General features: G+C 45.1%; 1 protein-coding gene across 4 annotated transcripts in view; it reads left to right on the top strand.

Annotated features, from left to right (window-relative positions):
* Nucleotides 1–19394, top strand: part of LOC149332742 (methionine synthase-like) — a 47026-nt gene that overhangs the window by 11732 nt on the left and 15900 nt on the right. For 3 of the 4 annotated variants that reach the window (XM_089558322.1, XM_089558323.1, XM_089558321.1), the window contains 14 exons: nucleotides 106–200; nucleotides 1230–1330; nucleotides 1498–1559; nucleotides 2879–3026; nucleotides 3391–3503; nucleotides 4125–4265; nucleotides 5821–6006; nucleotides 6819–6998; nucleotides 11338–11454; nucleotides 14178–14318; nucleotides 15045–15134; nucleotides 15398–15496; nucleotides 16488–16652; nucleotides 17597–17697. In XM_089558322.1, the coding sequence (XP_089414448.1) occupies nucleotides 106–200; nucleotides 1230–1330; nucleotides 1498–1559; nucleotides 2879–3026; nucleotides 3391–3503; nucleotides 4125–4265; nucleotides 5821–6006; nucleotides 6819–6998; nucleotides 11338–11454; nucleotides 14178–14318; nucleotides 15045–15134; nucleotides 15398–15496; nucleotides 16488–16652; nucleotides 17597–17697 (1739 nt within the window). The remainder of the gene's footprint in view (nucleotides 1–105; nucleotides 201–1229; nucleotides 1331–1497; nucleotides 1560–2878; nucleotides 3027–3390; nucleotides 3504–4124; nucleotides 4266–5820; nucleotides 6007–6818; nucleotides 6999–11337; nucleotides 11455–14177; nucleotides 14319–15044; nucleotides 15135–15397; nucleotides 15497–16487; nucleotides 16653–17596; nucleotides 17698–19394) is intronic. The other variant, XM_089558324.1, reaches the window with a different exon arrangement.

Genomic DNA, 19394 nt, shown 5'->3' with positions numbered 1-19394 from the left:
GGAAGAGGAGCGATGCAGCTCGTATACCTCTCTTTAGTTAAGGGCTGGCGGCAAAAATCTGGGAGTCGCATTTTTCTTCAGTTGTCTTTTATATTCTGTCAACAGATCTCCGGAACTATTGTCGACAAAAGCGGTCGCAACTTGTCCGGCCAAACATGCGAAGCCTTCGTCGTCAGCATAAGCCATGGAAAACCCTTGTGGTACGTGTATGCCTTTTTGTGCTTGGCAGAGTGTTTTCGTAAGCAGTGGCTGTCAACACAAGTACCACAGAGAACAAGGCTCTGTTCCGGGTCAGAGAGTCTATAGTGCTTCTAGCATGACTGCTTCGGTGATTTTGCTTAATAGAGATGACTTCACGCCCTCGATTCAGGGTCGATTAGGGCAATCACCTGCTTGAGCATACCCCGGTAGAAATTATTTTGTCAACAAAATGCCTTGAAGGTGTAATACAGGAAAATGATTCTTAGGATATTTTTGAAGATAATATTTGTATGGAAGTGTGGGATACCACCGCGTTCACAAACTTCGCTGGTTCATATTGCTGCCTATGCACCCTTTTAATACTCGCACTGAACCTATTTCTTGCACACTCAAAATTGAGTCGGCCACAAAAGAATATGATGAAAACTTAATGTGTCAGTATGGTACGTACCTGAAGGTCAAAAACATCTTTGTTAATACAGCGGCAGAACTGGCCCTAATAGCTAATCCTTGCATAATTGGAACGAATGAATCGTGGTAGATACCCCGTGCTCGTACTAATTATGGCAAACAGGTGTTTCGATACCGAATTCCAATCATGTTGAACCGGAATATCGTAAATTCATCACATCGACCTCATATGGCGTACAGTTTATTAATAAATATAATTAACTTTTATTGATGTTTGTATTTCACTCTTTTAATTCCTCAAAACTTATTCGTGAAGCTTCCTTTCTGTATACTATAGCATGGATGTGCAGTTCTTGTATGTTCGCGGTTTTAGGAAGCTCATCTAGAGATGTGTTGGAAAATATGTTAATCTATACTGCTGTCACACATTTTCCTTAGTTAATTTTCAAATACTTGTAAACTGTGCACTGCTTTTTTTTAATTCATAAATAATGATATAATTAAGTGCGCGTGCTACTGTTGTCACGGGGCACAGTCCCCGTCAATCCACTAACTGGCTTTTTGAATGCGTCCGCCACCATCTATGATGTTGAATTAAACGCTGACTCTGCACGCAGCATTGGCCTCAACTGCGCTCTGGGAGCCAAGGAGATGCGTCCGTACCTCAAGGACCTCTCTGTTTTCACCGATGCTTATGTGCTGTGCTACCCTAACGCTGGTGAGATTTGTCACCGAGCTCTTTGCTCCGCGCCGCGCTGATTGTCCACCTTGTAGCATGCGTTTAGCCACAACGTGGTTGACGAAGGCACGAAGCGTCGCAGTGATGATGATGATTTCCTCAGTCTTCTTTTGTCATTGTCGCCCTTTTTTTTTCTTCTTTGGCAGGATTGCCTAACGAGTTCGGAGAATACGATGAGACTCCTGAAGAGATGGCCGCCAGCATCAAGGTGAGGTGGAGGCCACATAGACGTTTGTGTTGCATTGCTTCGACGTCGGTCGGTAGGCAGCGACGCCGCCTTTGTCTTCGAAGACGCATCCTAATCGTGATGATGATGAGTGATGCAGTATGGCGGCAAGTGGCGCCATCTAACGGCATTACTACAGTGGCATCTTTCCAAGCAGGTGTCAGGGCTGAAGCCAAGCGGTCGATATGGGCAGACGCGCCGTGACCTTCGGTGGCGGTTTATAATATAATTTTCACTTGTTATTAACTAGCTATTACTTATGCGCTGCTGTGGATTGCGCAGCTCCACAAAGCTTGACGATAGAACTTTGTGGGTCCATTCTGGATTTAACTGTTCGCACGCAGGGCAACGACCTCCGGTTCCTTTGCTGTATAAAGACTGTTTTGTTTGTGAACCTTTGGCTCCGACCCATTCACTGGCTTGCGACCGGCGAAAGCTGGGCACCAAACGACCAAAAACCTCTTGTCACTTCGTAGCTGGTCTCCGCTGAGCTTGCCACGCTGCTTCGAGGGCATCTCCTTTGAGTCCGAGACCGCTACCCACACACGCTCTAAGAGTGTCTGGGAACGCACGCAAAAATGCGCGGAGTGGTGACACACGTTTGCAGTACCTGTTAGGGTAACAGACTTGGTTTCAAAGGAAGGAAAACATAGCCGATGTCGGCCTCCGAGAGCCTTGTGGGGAGATGTGATCAATAAATTCGTTCGTATATGGTGGCTGGCGCAGTGCAGGGCAATATGGAGATCAATGGGAGAGGTCCTTGTCCGGCAAGATACTTAATTTTGCTGGTAAAGAAGAAGGAGGCGACGATATGAATCGCCCATCGTGACAAACAACATCACCATCAACAAGTCCAATAACACTGAAGTTGGGCTATACACGATGCTGGCGCAGTTCGCACGCCCCGTATCATTTGCAGCTGTCTCAGTAGTCTGTCGAACAGAAAAAAAACAACGGAACTTCAGTTTTTTTTTTCCCGCCATCGGACTGTTCGGTACAGGTATCGATATACAGAGGTCTTGCTCTCGTTCTCCCTGAATACCATGACCATCATCGAAGCCTGTCTAAAAGAATGAAAAAAAAAAACGCACAGCTTACACACTTGATATCTGTGTGGCAATACGTGATTTGGAACTTATTATACATCTTCAAAGTAACATCCGCTTCAAATAAAAATGAGTAGGAAGGCAGCTTTCAGCGTCTTTTGTTTTGTTTTCATGTCCTTGACTGTTGCGTTGTAATTGCATCTTCGATAGTGATGGAGGCGTCAGATTCGCGCGACGCCTTTGGGATACTTCCAGGAGTTCGCCGACAGTGGCCTGGTGAACGTGGTGGGTGGATGCTGTGGTACGACTCCAGCCCACGTGCTAGCCATTGCGGAGGCCGTAAGGGGCCTGCGCCCGAGGACGCCACCCTCACGTGTCAGGAGTGGATGCCTGAGTCTCGCAGGTAGGCGAAGCGAAGGCCTTCAGGAGTCCAACACACGTGAGACCTTGTAAGAGTTCTCATACTAGAAACTTCGTGTCATAGTGTGTGCGAATTGATCCGCTTCGCATATGGCCTTGAACTACCCCTAACCACTTTCGAGAATACCATCTTTCTGACGTGTTGTGCACAGAAGAACTGAATAGGAAAGAAAATTAAAGCCGTAACATTGCACACGGGGTGGCACCAAGCGTGGCACCGGCATTAGACTAAGGCGGGCTACGTTCCCAATGTCCACACTGCGCCAGCCACAGCCGAAGAAGACCCATCCACTTTTTTTTTATTTTGATCTGTTGGTGCTGTGGTATGCATTTTCCTGCTTTTCCAGGTCTCGAGACCATGATAGTTACTTCGGAGACGCTCTTTGTGAACATCGGTGAGCGCTGCAACATCGCCGGATCTCGAAAGTTTGCCGAGCTGATTCGCCAGGATAAGTATCAGGTACGGCGAACAAGCACCGCATACTGTGGGGCGCTGCGCAGCTGGCGCGTGTAATAGAAGATCGCAGGAAATAGCTCTGTTAAGCGCAAGAAGAATGCACTGCCTCGTGATCCGTAGAACTATGAAAAGAGTATAGTGGCAAGGGAGAACACCGGCAGAAAGACATAGCCAGTAGTCGGTAGTGGAACAGTATGTTAATGAAATAAAGAAATATGTCCATGAGACTGGAAAGCTTATGAGATAAGCTCCTGAGAGGGTGAGACGTGTTTACAAACTGATCTGCTTACCTGGGCTGTACTGATGCAATCCTACGTGCTTGTTGTAATTCTTAAACGTTGCCCCATGGTTGCGTGCTATTGGCGAGAAAATAATTCATTGTTACTCAAGGCGTTATTGCCATTTTATTTCAATTCTATTCCACCTTGAACGTTTCGGCTTAGACAAAAATTTTGCAAAAAAAATTTTGCTCTCTCTCATTGACTCGGACGACACAATGGCACCGCTATCGCTTAGATCTACTCAGTATTACGGCGGATGATAACTATACAATCGAGGCAAAGAAATTGCTGTATAATAGGGGCCCAGAGAAAACGTCGTTTTCTTTTCCACCTATGATCCAAGGATGCGCTTGAAGTGGCAAAGGCCCAAGTTGAAATGGGGGCTCAGATACTGGACATCAACGTCGACGATGGCCTGACTGACGGGCCGAGGGCGATGACCAAGTTTCTCAATCTGATTGCGAGTGAGCCTGCCATAGCTAAGGTGAGTGCAATCAAAACGCGGGCAAGCTGGGACATGGCAGGTGGCCTTGGTTGTGTACAGACGTGTCCAGGCAGCTGCGCGTATCAGGTCGGAATGGAGGCAGAATTAACGCCGCGCGAGGCTCCAGTAGTGTAGAATCTCCGCAAACGGAAAGAGGGCAACTACGGAAGTGTGCACCTGAAGATGGGGTATCGCCTACTGCACCGGCTCAGCGTATGCGGCGATTGGCAGTGATGGAGAGGAAGCAGGCCAAACGGACTCGATACTTTAATGCTGTCGCACACCCAACACGTAATGTAATTAGGTGTCCCCTGAAGTTGAAGAAATTCGCTTCAGTTAGGGCGTTTAAGAGGAGATAAGAGACGGCAGAATGGAGAACTAATGGGTTTATTAGAGTTGAAAAATATATTACATGAATGAAATGAAAATGTGGGGCTGGGAAGAGATCATGGTGGAGTGATGGTGCGAAGAGCACGAATTGGTAATTAATTCATGATGTGATCCAAAACAAAAGAGCAGGAACAAGACGCGATTGGGGTGTATTTTATTTGTATTGTTTCCGTAATTCTGCGCTTTTGGAGTCGGTAAGTTAATAAAAACGCTGGCCTAGGTTGTACACGGCTGGCGCAGAACTGGGATAACATTAGAGAGGCGGTTGTTCTGTAATCACCTTAGTATGACTGATGACTACAAAGTAGTTGATGATAATGAATTAGAAAGAGTTTCAAAGTTTGGAACGAGCTTAGACTGCAAGAAATAGCATAGAAACAAGGCGGTGAAAAATTGCCGAGTGTTTCCGCTCTGCTGCAAAATAGCGCTAAACTCAGTAAAAGCTGTCACTGTGCTGTAGCTTCTCTTTTGCTTATGCTCAAAGCGTACAGTAAAGTCTGGCAGACTTTGTGGCAACCTGGGCTACCACAACAATTGCAACGGACACACAGCCACGCGTCTGGAGCTGGTCACGTGATAACACGTGACCGCCACACGATACAGTGAATCCGCCGGGGAGGGCTGCGTACAAAAGCTAACACGAGCCAAGTGTCACTAACTTAATGGAGTGCATACTGCAACCGCGCAAAACGACGAGGGACGAAGAGAGGAAAGCACAGGACAAGACGTGGGTCTTGTCCTGTGCTTTCCTCTCTTCGTCCTGCGTCGTTTTGCGCGGTAGCAATATGCACTCCATTGTGAACCACCAACTAGCCCGCCTTCACTTGTTACATGTGTCACTAACTTAGCAGCCTGCTAATTGCGCTGATTTTTTCGCACTTCAAGCATGTACCAACTGCACTGACTGCCCGCCCATGGACACGTGAAAAACATATACAAACTTCATCCAAAGCGTATTTTTGTTTTCCCGTCGTTCTCCAGATGTTTTTGGCCAGAAAATCTTGTCGTATAGCCGCCTTGATGCCAGCCCACATGAAATTAATGATGATCTTATTGCGTGTAAGACACAACAGTTCCCAACTTCCAATCGACTCACCTTTTACATTGCTTCTCCCACAGAAACAAAGTCAACTATATTTCTCCGACTGTGCCGTTTTTCTTACAGGTTCCGATCTGCATTGACTCATCAAACTTTGACGTTATTCTGGCTGGACTGAAGTGCGTTCAGGGCAAAGGTATCGTCAACTCTATCAGCCTCAAAGAAGGGAAAGACGAATTTGTCAAGCAAGCGCTTGCGATAAAAAAGTTTGGTGCCGCGGTTGTCGTCATGGCTTTTGACGAAGTGGGTCAGGTGAGAATCCCAACGAGCAACATTGAAGCGTTGCGCTACTTCAGCATTTCCCCCAGTTCGTATGTCTTCGCATTCTGCTTTTCCAGTCAGTAAACAAACAACGAAACACACGTAATACACACGATAAAACAAACGCACAAACAAACACAAGAATAAACAAACAAGCAAGCAAACACAAGATAAATGCACGTGAACGAACTAGCAAACCCATGAACACTACACAGTAACAAAAAAGCAATAAATATGTGGATATATAGTACTGTGCGTTGTTTGTATTGATGAGCAAGCCATTTTTTTTTTATTAGTGCTTCTGATATTTTGTTCCCAAGTACGTCAACTTAAAAAAGAATAAACAGCCGATCCGAATTACATGTAGTGACCGGCTCAGCATACCAAGCTGCATTTACTGCTTGTTTGAATAATTTCATAGCTGTTAAGCAAAACGTTTTCAACAAGACATTTATTTCATCCTGCAACCCCTGAACGACGGCGAAATAGCCTTGTTGAAAGTATATATCCGAACGAATACAATCGCTGGAAGTTATAACAGCGTCCAAAATCTTTCACGTTTAGCGCGACCTGTCTAAAAGATTTTAGGTCTGCTTGCACGCTACAAAAAAAAGTAAAGACTCATCCCGCATCCAGTAACTATTATTTGAACCTGTATAAGCAGGTGCTTCTTCAACCTATAAGTGTCCTGGATTGACGCGCATGGGCAGTTTTTTTTTTGTCTGAAGCACATCACCGAAACTTTGCTAGAAAGCTTAATAACTTTTTCAGGGCATGCAATGGACTCCGTGTTATACTTTCAGGCTGCCGACGAAGAGCGCAAAGTGGAGATATGCTCCCGATCCTACAAGATCCTCATCGACGAAGCAGGGTTTGATGCTAACGACATTATCTTCGACCCTAACATTCTGACCATCGCGACGGGCATGTCGGAGCATGCGAATTATGGAGTCGATTACATCAACGCTACCCGTCGAATTAAAGTTAAGTGAAATGCATGCTGCAATAGAAACAATAGAGGAATTTAATTCGCTTCATTGCTAGTGTTCTTATCAAAGTGCTGACATTATCTTGACTCAAGCTGTAATGCACTCTCTGGCTTCACTGCCTGCTTTCTTGGTCGCAAATGTCTGACTTTAGAAGCAGTAATATTATTGAACATCGTGCAAAGGAGCTTTCATAATAATAATGTAGCCGCTGTGCTCGGTTGCTGAACCGAAGGACGCGATTTCGATTCCGGCTACGGCGGTCGCATTTCGATACCGGCGAAATGTTAGAGGCCCGTGTACTGTGCGTTGTCAGTGGACACAAAAGAACCCCGGGTGGTCAAAATTACTTGGAGCCCTCCACTACGTCGTCCATCATAGCCTGAGTCGCTTTGGAATGTTAAACCCGATAAACCATGATCGAAACCAACCAAACCTTTCCTAACAGATAATAAGCGTTATAACTAGCAGCTGCTCTCCAACTTCCTTACGAGACAAAAAGACAATCGAAGTATAATGGCATATTGCATGATATGTATTGTGTGACATAGCATAATGCATAAAAACATATAATGACTAGGGCCCGGAAATTTAGGCACTAAAGAACCCCGAAATAGGCAGGCATCTAGGCTCTAAAAAACACTGAAATAGGCTCTATAAAGCAAAAATAGGCGCTTTGAATAATACTCTTTATTCAGAAATACAAGATTTATAAGTCAAGCATGGAGCGTACGGAGTCTTCCACTGAAGCAATAAAGCATATTCTCAGGTTTTCGAGCGTGAAGCTCCTTTGGTTTTCGCTAAGCATAGTTTTGTACCTTAAAAGGCTTCTTGGGACATCACATGAACTTAGTGGCGCGAACCTAAAACGTGAGAGTTGATAAAGGCTTAGGCCTTCAGGTGATGTGCCCGTATCGTCTCCGCGTAAAAAGACTGTGACGTGGGAAATTGTTTCTAGGCATCTATTTTTAAGGCGGAAGCCTTTAATGTCTCATCGTTGTAAGCAGCAGTTGTCGACAGAAAATGTCACGCTTTTCAATTGGTTGAAACGGTCGTGACGTCACAGTGCGCGAATTTCAAACGGGGCCAATTGTACTTTGGCTAGTAACCATGCAACCAATTGAAGGGATCGTATAGTGATGCTCCAAGTAAGTGGGACTGAGCTTAGTTAATTGCCTAATTACCCAATTAGCCTAATTAGCTTTACTAGTCAGGCCATATAAATAAATAAAACCGATTAAGAAATTGGTCGAGCTCAGGAATCGAACCCCGGTCTTCGGCGTGAGAGACGAGCATGCTATCCACTCCGCCATGCCAGCTTTTTTTTTTCTTTATTGCCTGTCTTTGGCTCATGACATTGCACAACAAAAATACACATAACGCTATATACATACGACACTGTCGTGGTCAGCCAGCACGAGACTGGCTTCGTCAGCTTAAAATTCCCGCAACATACACAACGGCTCTAGTCTTGAGAGCCACTCGGGAGGCTCCGCAGCTGCTTTTTGGATTGCAAGAAACCAGTCCATGCTTTCCCGAAAATAAATTCGGGCCGGTCGTGCGTCTTTGTCACAATGGTAGCCTGCCATTCTGGAGCGCCATATACAGCGGAGGCCCAAGAGCATTATGAGATCAAAAGGTACCCCATCCTCATTATCAGTGCTTAAATAGCGAATTCCGTGCGCGTCAAGTGGTAGCTCTTTCTTTATGGTCCTTTGTAACACGTCCCAAAAATAAACCCCTTCCCAGCAGTGCAAAAAAACATGGTCTATTGTTTCAGGCTGTTTACAAATTAAGCAGTTCGATCCCCACGGTAAAAAGAAATCCTTTCCCTCTAGAAACTTTTTAACTGGTAACGTCCCGGTATGTAACTTAAAAAAGAAAGTCTTTACTCCTGGTGGCACCTGCATTTTCTTCACCCTTTTTAAAACATCCCCTCCCGGGCCTCCACTGTACAAGGCCCTGTACATGGGCTCTGGGAAAACAATATCACAAAGATCATTGTACAACTTTTTCCTTTTGCTTTTCCACAAATAATCGGTGGAAAAACGTGCCGAAAGAAACCGAACGCTTGCTACAATCTCTTTGTAGTAACCAAAAGTTCCACCAGAGAACTCTTCTGTGGATACCACAAACTCCGGCAGCAATCGCCGCAGCTTCACTTGGCACACGGTGCGCAAGAACGGGTCTGTGACGTCGCGAAAAAACAAAAAACGGTTCACCAGCTGCCTTAAAAAGAGGTGCCCTAGCCCTAGCCCCCCATCTTTTACCCTCCGGAACAGGTTCGTTCTGCTACAACGTTCCCATTCGGACGCCCATATGAAAACTGCAAAAATCCTGTGTAGCTTCTGAACGTTCACACGCGAGCAATGCAAAACCTGCATCACATACCAGAGTTTGCTAATAAAAAAAAGATTGCAGACTGTAGCTGTGGCGAAAATTGAAAGGCTGGTGCCTTTCCATTTCCCTCGATGGTTTGGAATGAACAAAGGCGCGTCTAGTGAATACGGTGTCTTCACTCACTCTCATCCTCCTCCATTCCCTTCCGGCGAGATTTAGGTGTCCACCGACAAATGAGAGACAGATACATTTCCTTTCCACAAAAACCAATTTACCGACGAGCGAGGCGTAGAACCGAATGGGCGATGGCGTTCTATGGACTCCTTGGCAGCGTTGCAAGACGCTGTCGCGTTCCACTCTTAGGGGCGAAGCTTAACATCTTAACCACACATCAGTGACCACACTTTAGGTCAAAAAAGTGCCCCCTGAATTTTGTGACACAGTTACTGCGTAATTTCCTTGCCTCAAATACAATTTTCATTTTCTTCATTACGGCTTCTCTTTATCTATCTTCTTTCACTCCCACTTCCTCCCTTCCTCTACGGTGCGGTTCAGGTGTCCACCGAGATGACAGAGAATTACTGCGCCATTTCCTTTCCTCAAAAAGCGTTGCGTTCAAAGGGCAAGGCATCGCTCCGAACGGGTGGTGGCGTTCCGTGGACTCCCTGGCAGCGCTACAACGCGCTGTCGCGTTCCACTCCTAAAGGCGAAGATTAAGCGTCATTAATTAGAAGTTAATTAGTATTCAGGCATTAATCAGTAATTAACCATTAATTAGTGATTTGTCATCACTTAGTAACTAGTACTCAATTACATGTGACGCCACCAGTGCCACAGAAACAGCGAAGGTGGTGCGGAAAACGCTTCCGCCTCTACCCACTTTAGACAGTCAAAGTGCCCCCTGAATTTTTTTCTACCAATTGTCGCATCATCGTAGAAGCAGTGGCGCCCTTTTCTTCCAGTCCCCGAAGTGCTACGGTACTTCTGCCACTTCCTTCAACGATTCATCTATTGAGAGTCCAGCCTTTTCCAACTTTGTCATTCTTTCCGTCAATTTTGAGAAGATTGCACTAATGTATCTCAGGTCTCTTTCCAAACTCGCCTCGTGCTACACTTCGAGATAAACACTTCGTTACACTACGTTCAAGTTAGAATTCGAGAAAAACGTTCGGCGAGGCCCGCGCCTTTTGTGCGTGTATCGGCGCGCGCCTTTCACCATACATAGACATATGTCTCAAAATTGAAAACGTCACCGAGGACCGAAGTGCCGGATTTAGGCATTTATAGGCAAAAATTACGGTTAAATAGGTAGAATTTCCTAAAAAGTGACAAAAAGGCAGGCAAGGGCAAAAATCCCTCGTTTAGGCATTTATAGGCATTTTTAGGCAAATGCCTAAATTTCCGGGCCCTAATAATGACATAATGACACATACTGCAATTTATTATTTCATTACGATAAGTTCCATTGAATCATAAACTGGCCTTGTGTCGCGTCCCCAGACGTTTCTATCTGTGCCCATTTCGGGCTCCTTTTCGATGTAAGCCGGCATTTTCTCAAAAATGTTTAATTGTTTGGTGACCTCAGCGGTGGCCTAGTCGTTTGAGCATCCTTCTCGGTGGTGGGAAATGCAGGGTTCGATCCCCAGTGCCGCCGGGTACCCACCCGTGATACAATGGGTACAAGCTTTCCCGTGTCTGGTGCTCGGTTTCTTAACGGTGAAATCTTTTGGAAATGGATCTTTGACCCCGTGCACCTTGAGTAAAAAAAAACCTTGTGCAATGGCGCTTTTTGGCCTCAGATGCCCTGGCGCCATAAAAAATTCATCATCATCAGTAATTGTGTGGTGGCTTGCACTGCCGCCGGTGATGTGTAGAAGAAATTGCTAAGCAAACTGAGGCGTGTGAGTTTAACCTGCGTATGTACTTGTCAATGCTTTGTAATGCTTTTATGCAACTGGCTGTGTTCAATGAATTTGTACGTTCTGTATTCTTCCAGGCCACTTTGCCCGGGGTCAGAGTAAGCGGTGGAGTGTCGAACCTGTCCTTCGCGTTCCGTGGTCAAGATCGCATCCGCGAGGCAATGCACAGTGTCTTCCTTTTGCACGCTATCGACGTGAGTTATTTTCGGCACATATCCACAGGCGCACAGTCATGCTGTTGTGTTCATCCTTGCCAATCTCCGCTTAAATGAGGTGTGCTGAAGAAATGATGCTACGGGATGTTGTTTCGTCTAAGTAATGATTTTCTCTTTTATTTAACGGCTTCAATGTCTCTTTCCTGTATCTCATTATGAGAGCTCTGGTGACTATATTTGGGTTACCAGGCCTTTTCTCGAACTTGGGACTACAAACACTGGCGTTAAGCAGAACTCTCTTTCGTTTTTATTAGTACTCTCGACAAATAAAAAATTGGAGCGGACATTAAAGCTCCGCCTTGAGGGTATGACGCGATAGCGCAATGAGTTAATTCCCATATATGCAGAAGGTAATTCTCTACTTTACGTTCATAGATCCCTGGGAGATTTCACGCTCCCCCTGGCGCAGTGGTGCAGCGGTTAAGCGATGCGCCACTGCACTGCGATGGCAGGTGCTCCCAGCGGTGGGCCTTGTGCGACCCAGGTTGGTCTTCCCGGGCGACCAATCTTTAATTTAACTGCCACTCGCCACGGTGGGCTGTTTGCCTACTATCCTGTGGGCAGGTTGTGATGACGCCACAAAGTCACATGACCTATGTGGCCCGCCTTCCTCCCTCTGGGAACCACCTGCCAGAGCTATGCCTGTGGTTTTTCGCTCACAACGCCGTCGCCGACAGCGCCGATGCCGGATTTTCTGGAGAATGGTGCCTTTAACGCTCTCGCGTTAAAGCATAAGTTGAAGCGAAAGGGAACCAGGACCAGCAAAGCTTTCCTGGGCTTAAATTCTATGTAAGAAAATCGTTAAGAGGCCAAATGCTCAAACAAACAAAAATTTAATAAACACATATCTGTAAAACAGAACGAAAGCAAAATACGAGTCTAGCCCCGAGTCAAAATCTCCAAGTCATAGTTTAAGTAAACAACAGCAAAAAAAAAAAAAAAAACGAGGACGCAGTATAGAGCATAGAGAACCCGGAGCGAGGTAGACAGATGCCGCAAGGAGGTCGGAATGCAGCAGCTCAAAACAGAGGCAAAGGAAGCAAAGAGGAACTTACTTTTATCTCTCACGGAAATATGAAGTATACGTACATACGATTGTGACAAGTAATCACTGGTCAACTACCTTGGATCTCGACACAATACCGGTTCCTCTCTGCGGTGGGGCTCCGAGGATACGAAGCAACCTGACAACCCAGCTTTACAGGCGCTATACAGCACCTTCGCTCCAACGCACACTTATGCCCTTAGCCTATCCTATTATCTGCAGGGTGCAATCAAAACAGAGAAATCCGTAATGTTTGCGAGTTGTAGTGAAGATCCGAGCAGAAACTGTACAACACGGCGCAAGGCTGCAAAAATCCCGATGTTTACGCCCTTACTCGGGGTTCACCTAATCTTGGACCTGTGGGACTATCCAGCTAAACGCACTGTCGTGGCTACCCAGACAACCGACGCACTTCCTGGGCACACATCACATCCAAGCACAACTCTCGTCTGGCGCGCCTCCTTCGCATCTTGTGTATCTGCTTCCTCACATTAGGAACATGCTCTATGCGCTCATCCCTTGCACCAAAGAAGCTCTAGAACCTATCGTTGGACTAGCCAATATCATCCACATCTGTACCAATAACGCAACTTGGCACCGCAATCAGCATCAGCCTATGACGTTTACTCCCACGAAAAACTAATCTTCCTCCGGTGCAGATTTTGCAAAGCGGGCTTCGTCGCATGCATAGCTTTATAGCGGCTAAACCAGCTTTACAACAACTATTTTTAACATTTTGTCTTTTGGTTTTGCGCGTCCACTCATAGTGGGACAGCTTATGCACCTTTCGTTTCCTCAGAACCTCTTCCCCTTCTCTTCATACACGTAGCTTAATACAAGCGATTGGGTTCGATGAAACGGAGAGAAACAAAAAAAAAATGGCGTATAGCTTATTGCCCAGTTTAATTCAAATGAGCGCTCCTTACGGCTTGTCTGCCTTTTTTGTGATCTTTTAAAAATAATTTTTCAGTAATTTCAACTTCCTGTTTTCAGCCTGTTTGTGACATGCCCAACTGCTGCCTAGAGAGAAAATGCATTTAGCTTATACTTCGACCATATATTTAGGTTGGAAGGTTCCCCTTAAAATGGGTCTCGAACAGCTGCCAATTGATTAAGATAAGCACCCCTAAACGGTCCTATGAGCGATGTTGGCCCGAAGTAACTTTTCGTATACAGGCAATGAGAGCGGAGTATTTATCTGCATGACATTGAGCGTTGGCCGCTTCTCTATGCTCGGACTATTTCCCCCGTTTTCCCTCAAACTTCGCTTGTGGGATCATACCAAGGTTGGGTCCGGTCGCTTTCACCCACGACAACCATGTTCCAACCACTGTCTTGAGTGGTGGCGCTGGCGGCGGCGGTGCGGGCGAGTGCCGGCATTCACACCTCACGCTGGCTGGAGTATTACGTCACTATGGCTTGATAGGTGAGCCACAAAAAAGGAAAGAGGTCGACATTTTGTGCTTTGTTTCTTAGTATGACTCACCGACTTTGTTCGTGCTGAGTTGGCTGAGATGTTCGCGGCGGTTTACCCTTGTGTTATTTCGCCAGGACTCAGTGGTAATGAGGGTCTTCTTGTTCCTTCGAGTAATTCATGCTTACTTGTTTCTCACTTCACTTAACGCTTTACTTCTGTAAACTTTCTTGAAAATCGAAGGCTGGCATGGACATGGGCATCGTCAACGCTGGATGTCTCCCCGTGTACGACAGCATTGATCGGGAACTCCTCAAGCTTTGTGAGGCAGCGGTCATGAACACGGACCCAAACGCAACAGAGAAGCTTTTGGAATACTCTAAGGTTAGTTCGTAACTTTTATTGTCGTTTTTTAAAGTGTGGTGGCCGCGATATAGTACATCTAAGGAAACGACGTCATAAATGCAGAGTTGATAAGTTCCATTGGCGTTTGCTGTTGCTGCAAAGATGTACAGTCGGGGACAAAAGTCTCCGGACCACGTGTTCCTCAAACGAAGCTTGTAGCTCTACTCTCAGATAGCGGCTGGAGACCGCACTTGTGGAGATGAAAGAACAAAAAATTAACTTTTACTTCCTCAACTGTGGTCCTCAGCTGCCAAATAATAGCAGAGCTATACCGGCTTCGTTAGGGGAACACATGGTCCGGAGACTTTTGTCCCCGACTGTATCAAAGCAGTACCATGCGGTGGTCTTTGCTTACTCATGTCTGCGAGACAATGTTATTTCTAAGGCGCGCCATTATCGCCGGTTTAACACTTCCTACTGCCTGATGACTTTTTGAACGGCTATACCTCATGTAATGTTGTGTCCAAGGAGGTGCAAAAGTAAAGAGTTGGGATTGTTTTACCTGAAATTCTGAACCAAAATACATAAGGTGGGTTCCTTGCAATCCATTTATATATTTCTTAAATAGGACAAATATAAAAACATCGCGTATTCATATTACGGTTACACCACACAGACCGTTAGTCCTTGATATTTTTGTATCGAAAGAAGTTGCGTATTTCTGCGTTCAACATTATTCTTGGTTGCAACTGCTTTCACCTGAAGGGGTTAAGCAAAGAAGAAAAGCGGAAAGACGTTGATGACGGCTGGCGAAACGCTACTGTTGAGGAGAGGCTGAAGACGGCGTTAGTAAAGGTAGGCCACAGAAACAACTAACAAGTTGCTGTTTCCTTAAACATGTTGTCTGCTTCACTTAATTGGTTTTGTTAACTGGTTCTCAACGTAGTGCTCGTTGTCTATGGGGAGCTTTTTGAATGAAATCTGGTCCCTCCTGAAATCGTTCTTTCGACTAAACTTTCGTGATAATCCGTTCATGTGTGCTTCATGGCGCAGCAATATTTAATTTTGTTGTATGTTTTACTGCGTTACTTTTAGCATAAACTGCATCTTCGTTCCAGGGCTTGGACGCCTATATTGAACAGGATGTTGAAGAGGCCCGCAACATGAAAGATGTTTACCCTCGTACACTGAACATAATCGAGGGACCCCTAATGACGGTTAGTTGGAGTTGGTCAGTGGACGTTGGTCCCAAAGTCGTACCTGTTACTGCTCTTTTTACCGTCATAAATTTGTGTTTGCATGTTAGCACACAGTGATATTGCTCTCAGTTCTTTGCGTCTCGGAGATATAATATGTGACCACCACGCTGTGTCCTCGGCGGCACCTTCCACACTGATAGCGTGTTGTTGACTACATTTTCACCGTCGGTTGATATTAGCCTAACCAGAGCTCTTAGATCATATCAGTTGCAAAACTTTCCATTGTTGATGACGATTTAGAACTTTTATTGACCGAAACAGAAGTCTTCAAGAGTCCAATTGGGCCTATGTATCCAAGAACGGAGGTACTGTGCAGGCCAAAATTCGGGTGTTTACGGATTGTTGCGACGGCCGTCGTAAATAACGTAACCTGCGGGCAAGTTGCAAACTTCGAGATTGTCAATAAACGCACAACAGATACACAATAAAATCAGTGAATCAGATGTATTAACAAAAATCTATAGATATAACCGTCCGAGAAATAAATTAAGAGGTAAAAGAAAATAAAAAGAAACGCTTTTCAGAAGATAATGGCGACATATGGCAACAGCTTTTATTGGCCGCTTCCCGAACGCGCCGCCATTGGTAATCACCTGGAATGTGGCCCCTGGGAGTGGCCCCTCTTTCAAACCGAGCCGCTTTATGCGGCCATGGAGAAGTGGGAGGTGCAGCTGGCCAGAGTCTCCCTGGAAGACCAGGAGGCGCTGCTCACCATCGCCAAGAAGTTGGCAGAAGCCGCTGGGGCCCTTGACTAAGGACCCCACGAGCAACAACTCCACCTACTACTAGTGCAAATAAATGTTTATTTATTAATTTAACTGGCATTACCTGAAAGCTCATGGCCTAAAGGAGCTTAAGCCGTTGTTGCGCCGTAATTTTCTTTCTGCAAGGCAGTACTTACTACTAAAGCCTATGGCTAGGACCGTAACCTGTTGGATTACGCTTTCAGGGCATGAGCACAGTGGGCGACCTGTTCGGCGAAGGCAAAATGTTCCTGCCACAAGTAATCAAGTCCGCGCGAGTGATGAAGAAAGCGGTCGCCTACCTGATCCCGTTCATGGAGCAGGAGAAGGAGCAGGCTCGGCAGCAGTCCGGAGGTTCTCCATCGGATTCGGTAAAATAAAGAGGGAGAGGTTTAATGAATACAGGAGAGGTCTGCCTGGTCGTTAATCTGGAATGCTATACTGAAACTGTGGAGGTCTTTAACGGTAGTGGTGCTGGTGGGTCGTGCATACTTATAGGCCTAGGGTATAACACATTTATTCTGCCAGAAATGGCGCATACTTCCGTGACATGGAATCCTTTCTACATAAAAGGCAAGCAGAAAGTGGGAACGGTTCAAAACACGTTGTTGGTTCTATATTTATCAAGTGCAGGATTAATGATTACGTTTCCAAAATTAAAGAATAAAATAGCATTCCAACGCTAGAATTCAGTTGGAAAATCTCGCGACTAAAATTCTTGCTTGCGATTGATAAAAAGCCGCAAAAGAAATAATGTACGCACTGACCATTTTCATTGCGTAAATCTCGGCACTACCACATGCATAACTTGTTCCCATACACAACGTTCACTAATTTATTGAAGTATTAATTTTTTACACTTATAATAATGAGGTGGAGTAATCTTCCTCCATATTTCCAAAATTTTTTGAGTGCTCTATGGGGTGTATTTCAACCTTCATGATTGGAGTTTCTTTTTCACATTTTTTTTTTAACATGGAAGCGCAGTGTTTCATTCGTATTTTTTTCACTGTCTAATGTGATATTGCTATGCTAGTGTTGCTTCCCTTTTTACTTTTTCTTTCCTTCCTCACTTGATTTTCCCTTTCCACGCCCAAATCAACGGTTCACCTTTTCCGGGTAGACTCCGAGCTTTAATTTTTCAATCGATCCATCTCTCTCACTCTCTCTCTCTTCATTCATTCATTCATTCATTCATTCATTCATTCATTCATTCATTCATTCATTCATTCATTCATTCATTCATTCATTCATTCATTCATTCATTCATTCATTCATTCATTCATTCATTCATTCATTTCTACTTCTGGAAAAGGTTAGCCATGCTGGCGTTGTTGTTCTGGCCACCGTAAGAGGCGATGTGCACGACATCGGAAAGAACATCGTGGCAGTTGTCTTGGCCTGCAACAATTTCAGGTAAGCCTTTTTAATCTCTTGTCCCGTTTTTCTGAATGGTACAATACATGCCGTGTGACATCCTGAAGCAGCGAGAAGTGGAATATCGCGCACGCTATGCACCCCTTTCATTTAGAGCTTCTGTGCGAGCCGCCATTTAATGAGCATCGTTCTTTAGCTGCGCACCGTTCTTTCTAACACAATTATTGAAATAAGGGAGTAATTACTCATTGACATCCACCCTAGCGCGGAACAGGACGAATTTTTCTTTAACTGCGAAGTTTCTGAGAAAGCTGTATAGCTTTCCTTTGTAGCCGTATGGCTGCGCTTGGGTGGATGTCAATGAGTATGATTACTCTCTTAATACAGATCTATTCCACCTTACCGGATTCCCCTAAAACATTTTGACTAACGCAATAATTGAAATCTATATTCAACTTTACAGCTGGTACACAAGCTTGTAAAAGGTGGGAATAAATCTGTACGAGGGGGTACCCAAAAAAAACCGGACTAAATTTTTTGGTCGGAAAAGCTTCTGTGGCACCGCGTTTTGCCACTAGGAGCACATAGAACGAACATTCCAGAGTCAGTAATCCGAGTGCCGTCGTTGAAGGAGGTCAGACTAGTTTAGGCAGAGTTTTAGAGTGACGACTGTTTTGTGTGAATGTCGTTTTTGCAATGGCTGATTTTCGTGAACAGCGTGCGCCGGTGAAATTCTAGTTTTTGCTCGGAAAAAGTTGAATGGAAACTCTTGAAATATTAAGAAATACGTACAATGACGACGCTATGGGGAATACTCAAGTGTTCCTGAATCGAATCCTGAATCAAAGCAACAATCATGCCAATGGAAAACTTCAAATTCACCTCGCCTCAAGAAAGCTCGTCAGCTGAAACCAAACCTCAAAACAATGCTGATTTGTTTTTTCGACGTGAGAGGAGTCGTCCATTGAGAATTTGTTCCGCAGGGTCAGACAGTTAGCCAGGCTATCTACTTGGATGTTTTGAAAAGATTGCGCAACAGTGTGCGGTGGAAGCGGCCAGATTTGTGGCGGTCGGGTGACTGGTTTTTCCATCATAGCAATGCCCCTGCTCACACAGCCCTGTCTCTACGACAATTTTGGACCAAAAATGGCATGACCCCTATTCCTCAACCCTCATACTTTCACGACCTTGCCCCGTGCTACTTTCTTTGTTTCCTAGAATGAAAAAATAGGCGAATGGAAAGCGTTTCGCTGATGTTGCTGAGGTGAAGAAAAAAACGACGGAGGCACTGTCAAGCATCACAAAAGATGAATTTAAACAATGTTTTGGAAAATGTAATGAAAGATTCGACAAGCGTATCATTGCAAGTGGGGAATACTTTGAAGGAGAATGAAGGTTTGTGCTTAAAATGTGAACAAATAAGTTCAAACAAAAATAAGTCCGGTTTCTTTTGGGTACCCCCTCGTATATTTGGTTCAACCAGCGTTTTGAGGGTATTATAATCAAAAGGGCGCCCCAGTCATGCTGCTCGGGCAGCCTTGTTTCTCTAATTTGTTGAGTATGCGAATTTTTCCATGCCATCTCGGTTGCATATAACTTAGAAGAGCTAGAAGTTGGTAGTGTAAAGTGGAAATACGGGTGACCTGTTCAAACACTGGTGCGGCTTGAGGTCGTGGCATATTATTTTACTATGAGAGCTCCGTCGGGTAGCTGTTTATGATCATAATTTTTTTATT

This window comes from Amblyomma mixtum, chromosome 8, assembly GCF_055824585.1.
Source record: "Amblyomma mixtum isolate Tamu chromosome 8, ASM5582458v1, whole genome shotgun sequence".
NCBI lineage: Eukaryota > Metazoa > Arthropoda > Arachnida > Ixodida > Ixodidae > Amblyomma > Amblyomma mixtum.
This window is presented reverse-complemented; position numbering and strand designations above follow the sequence as displayed.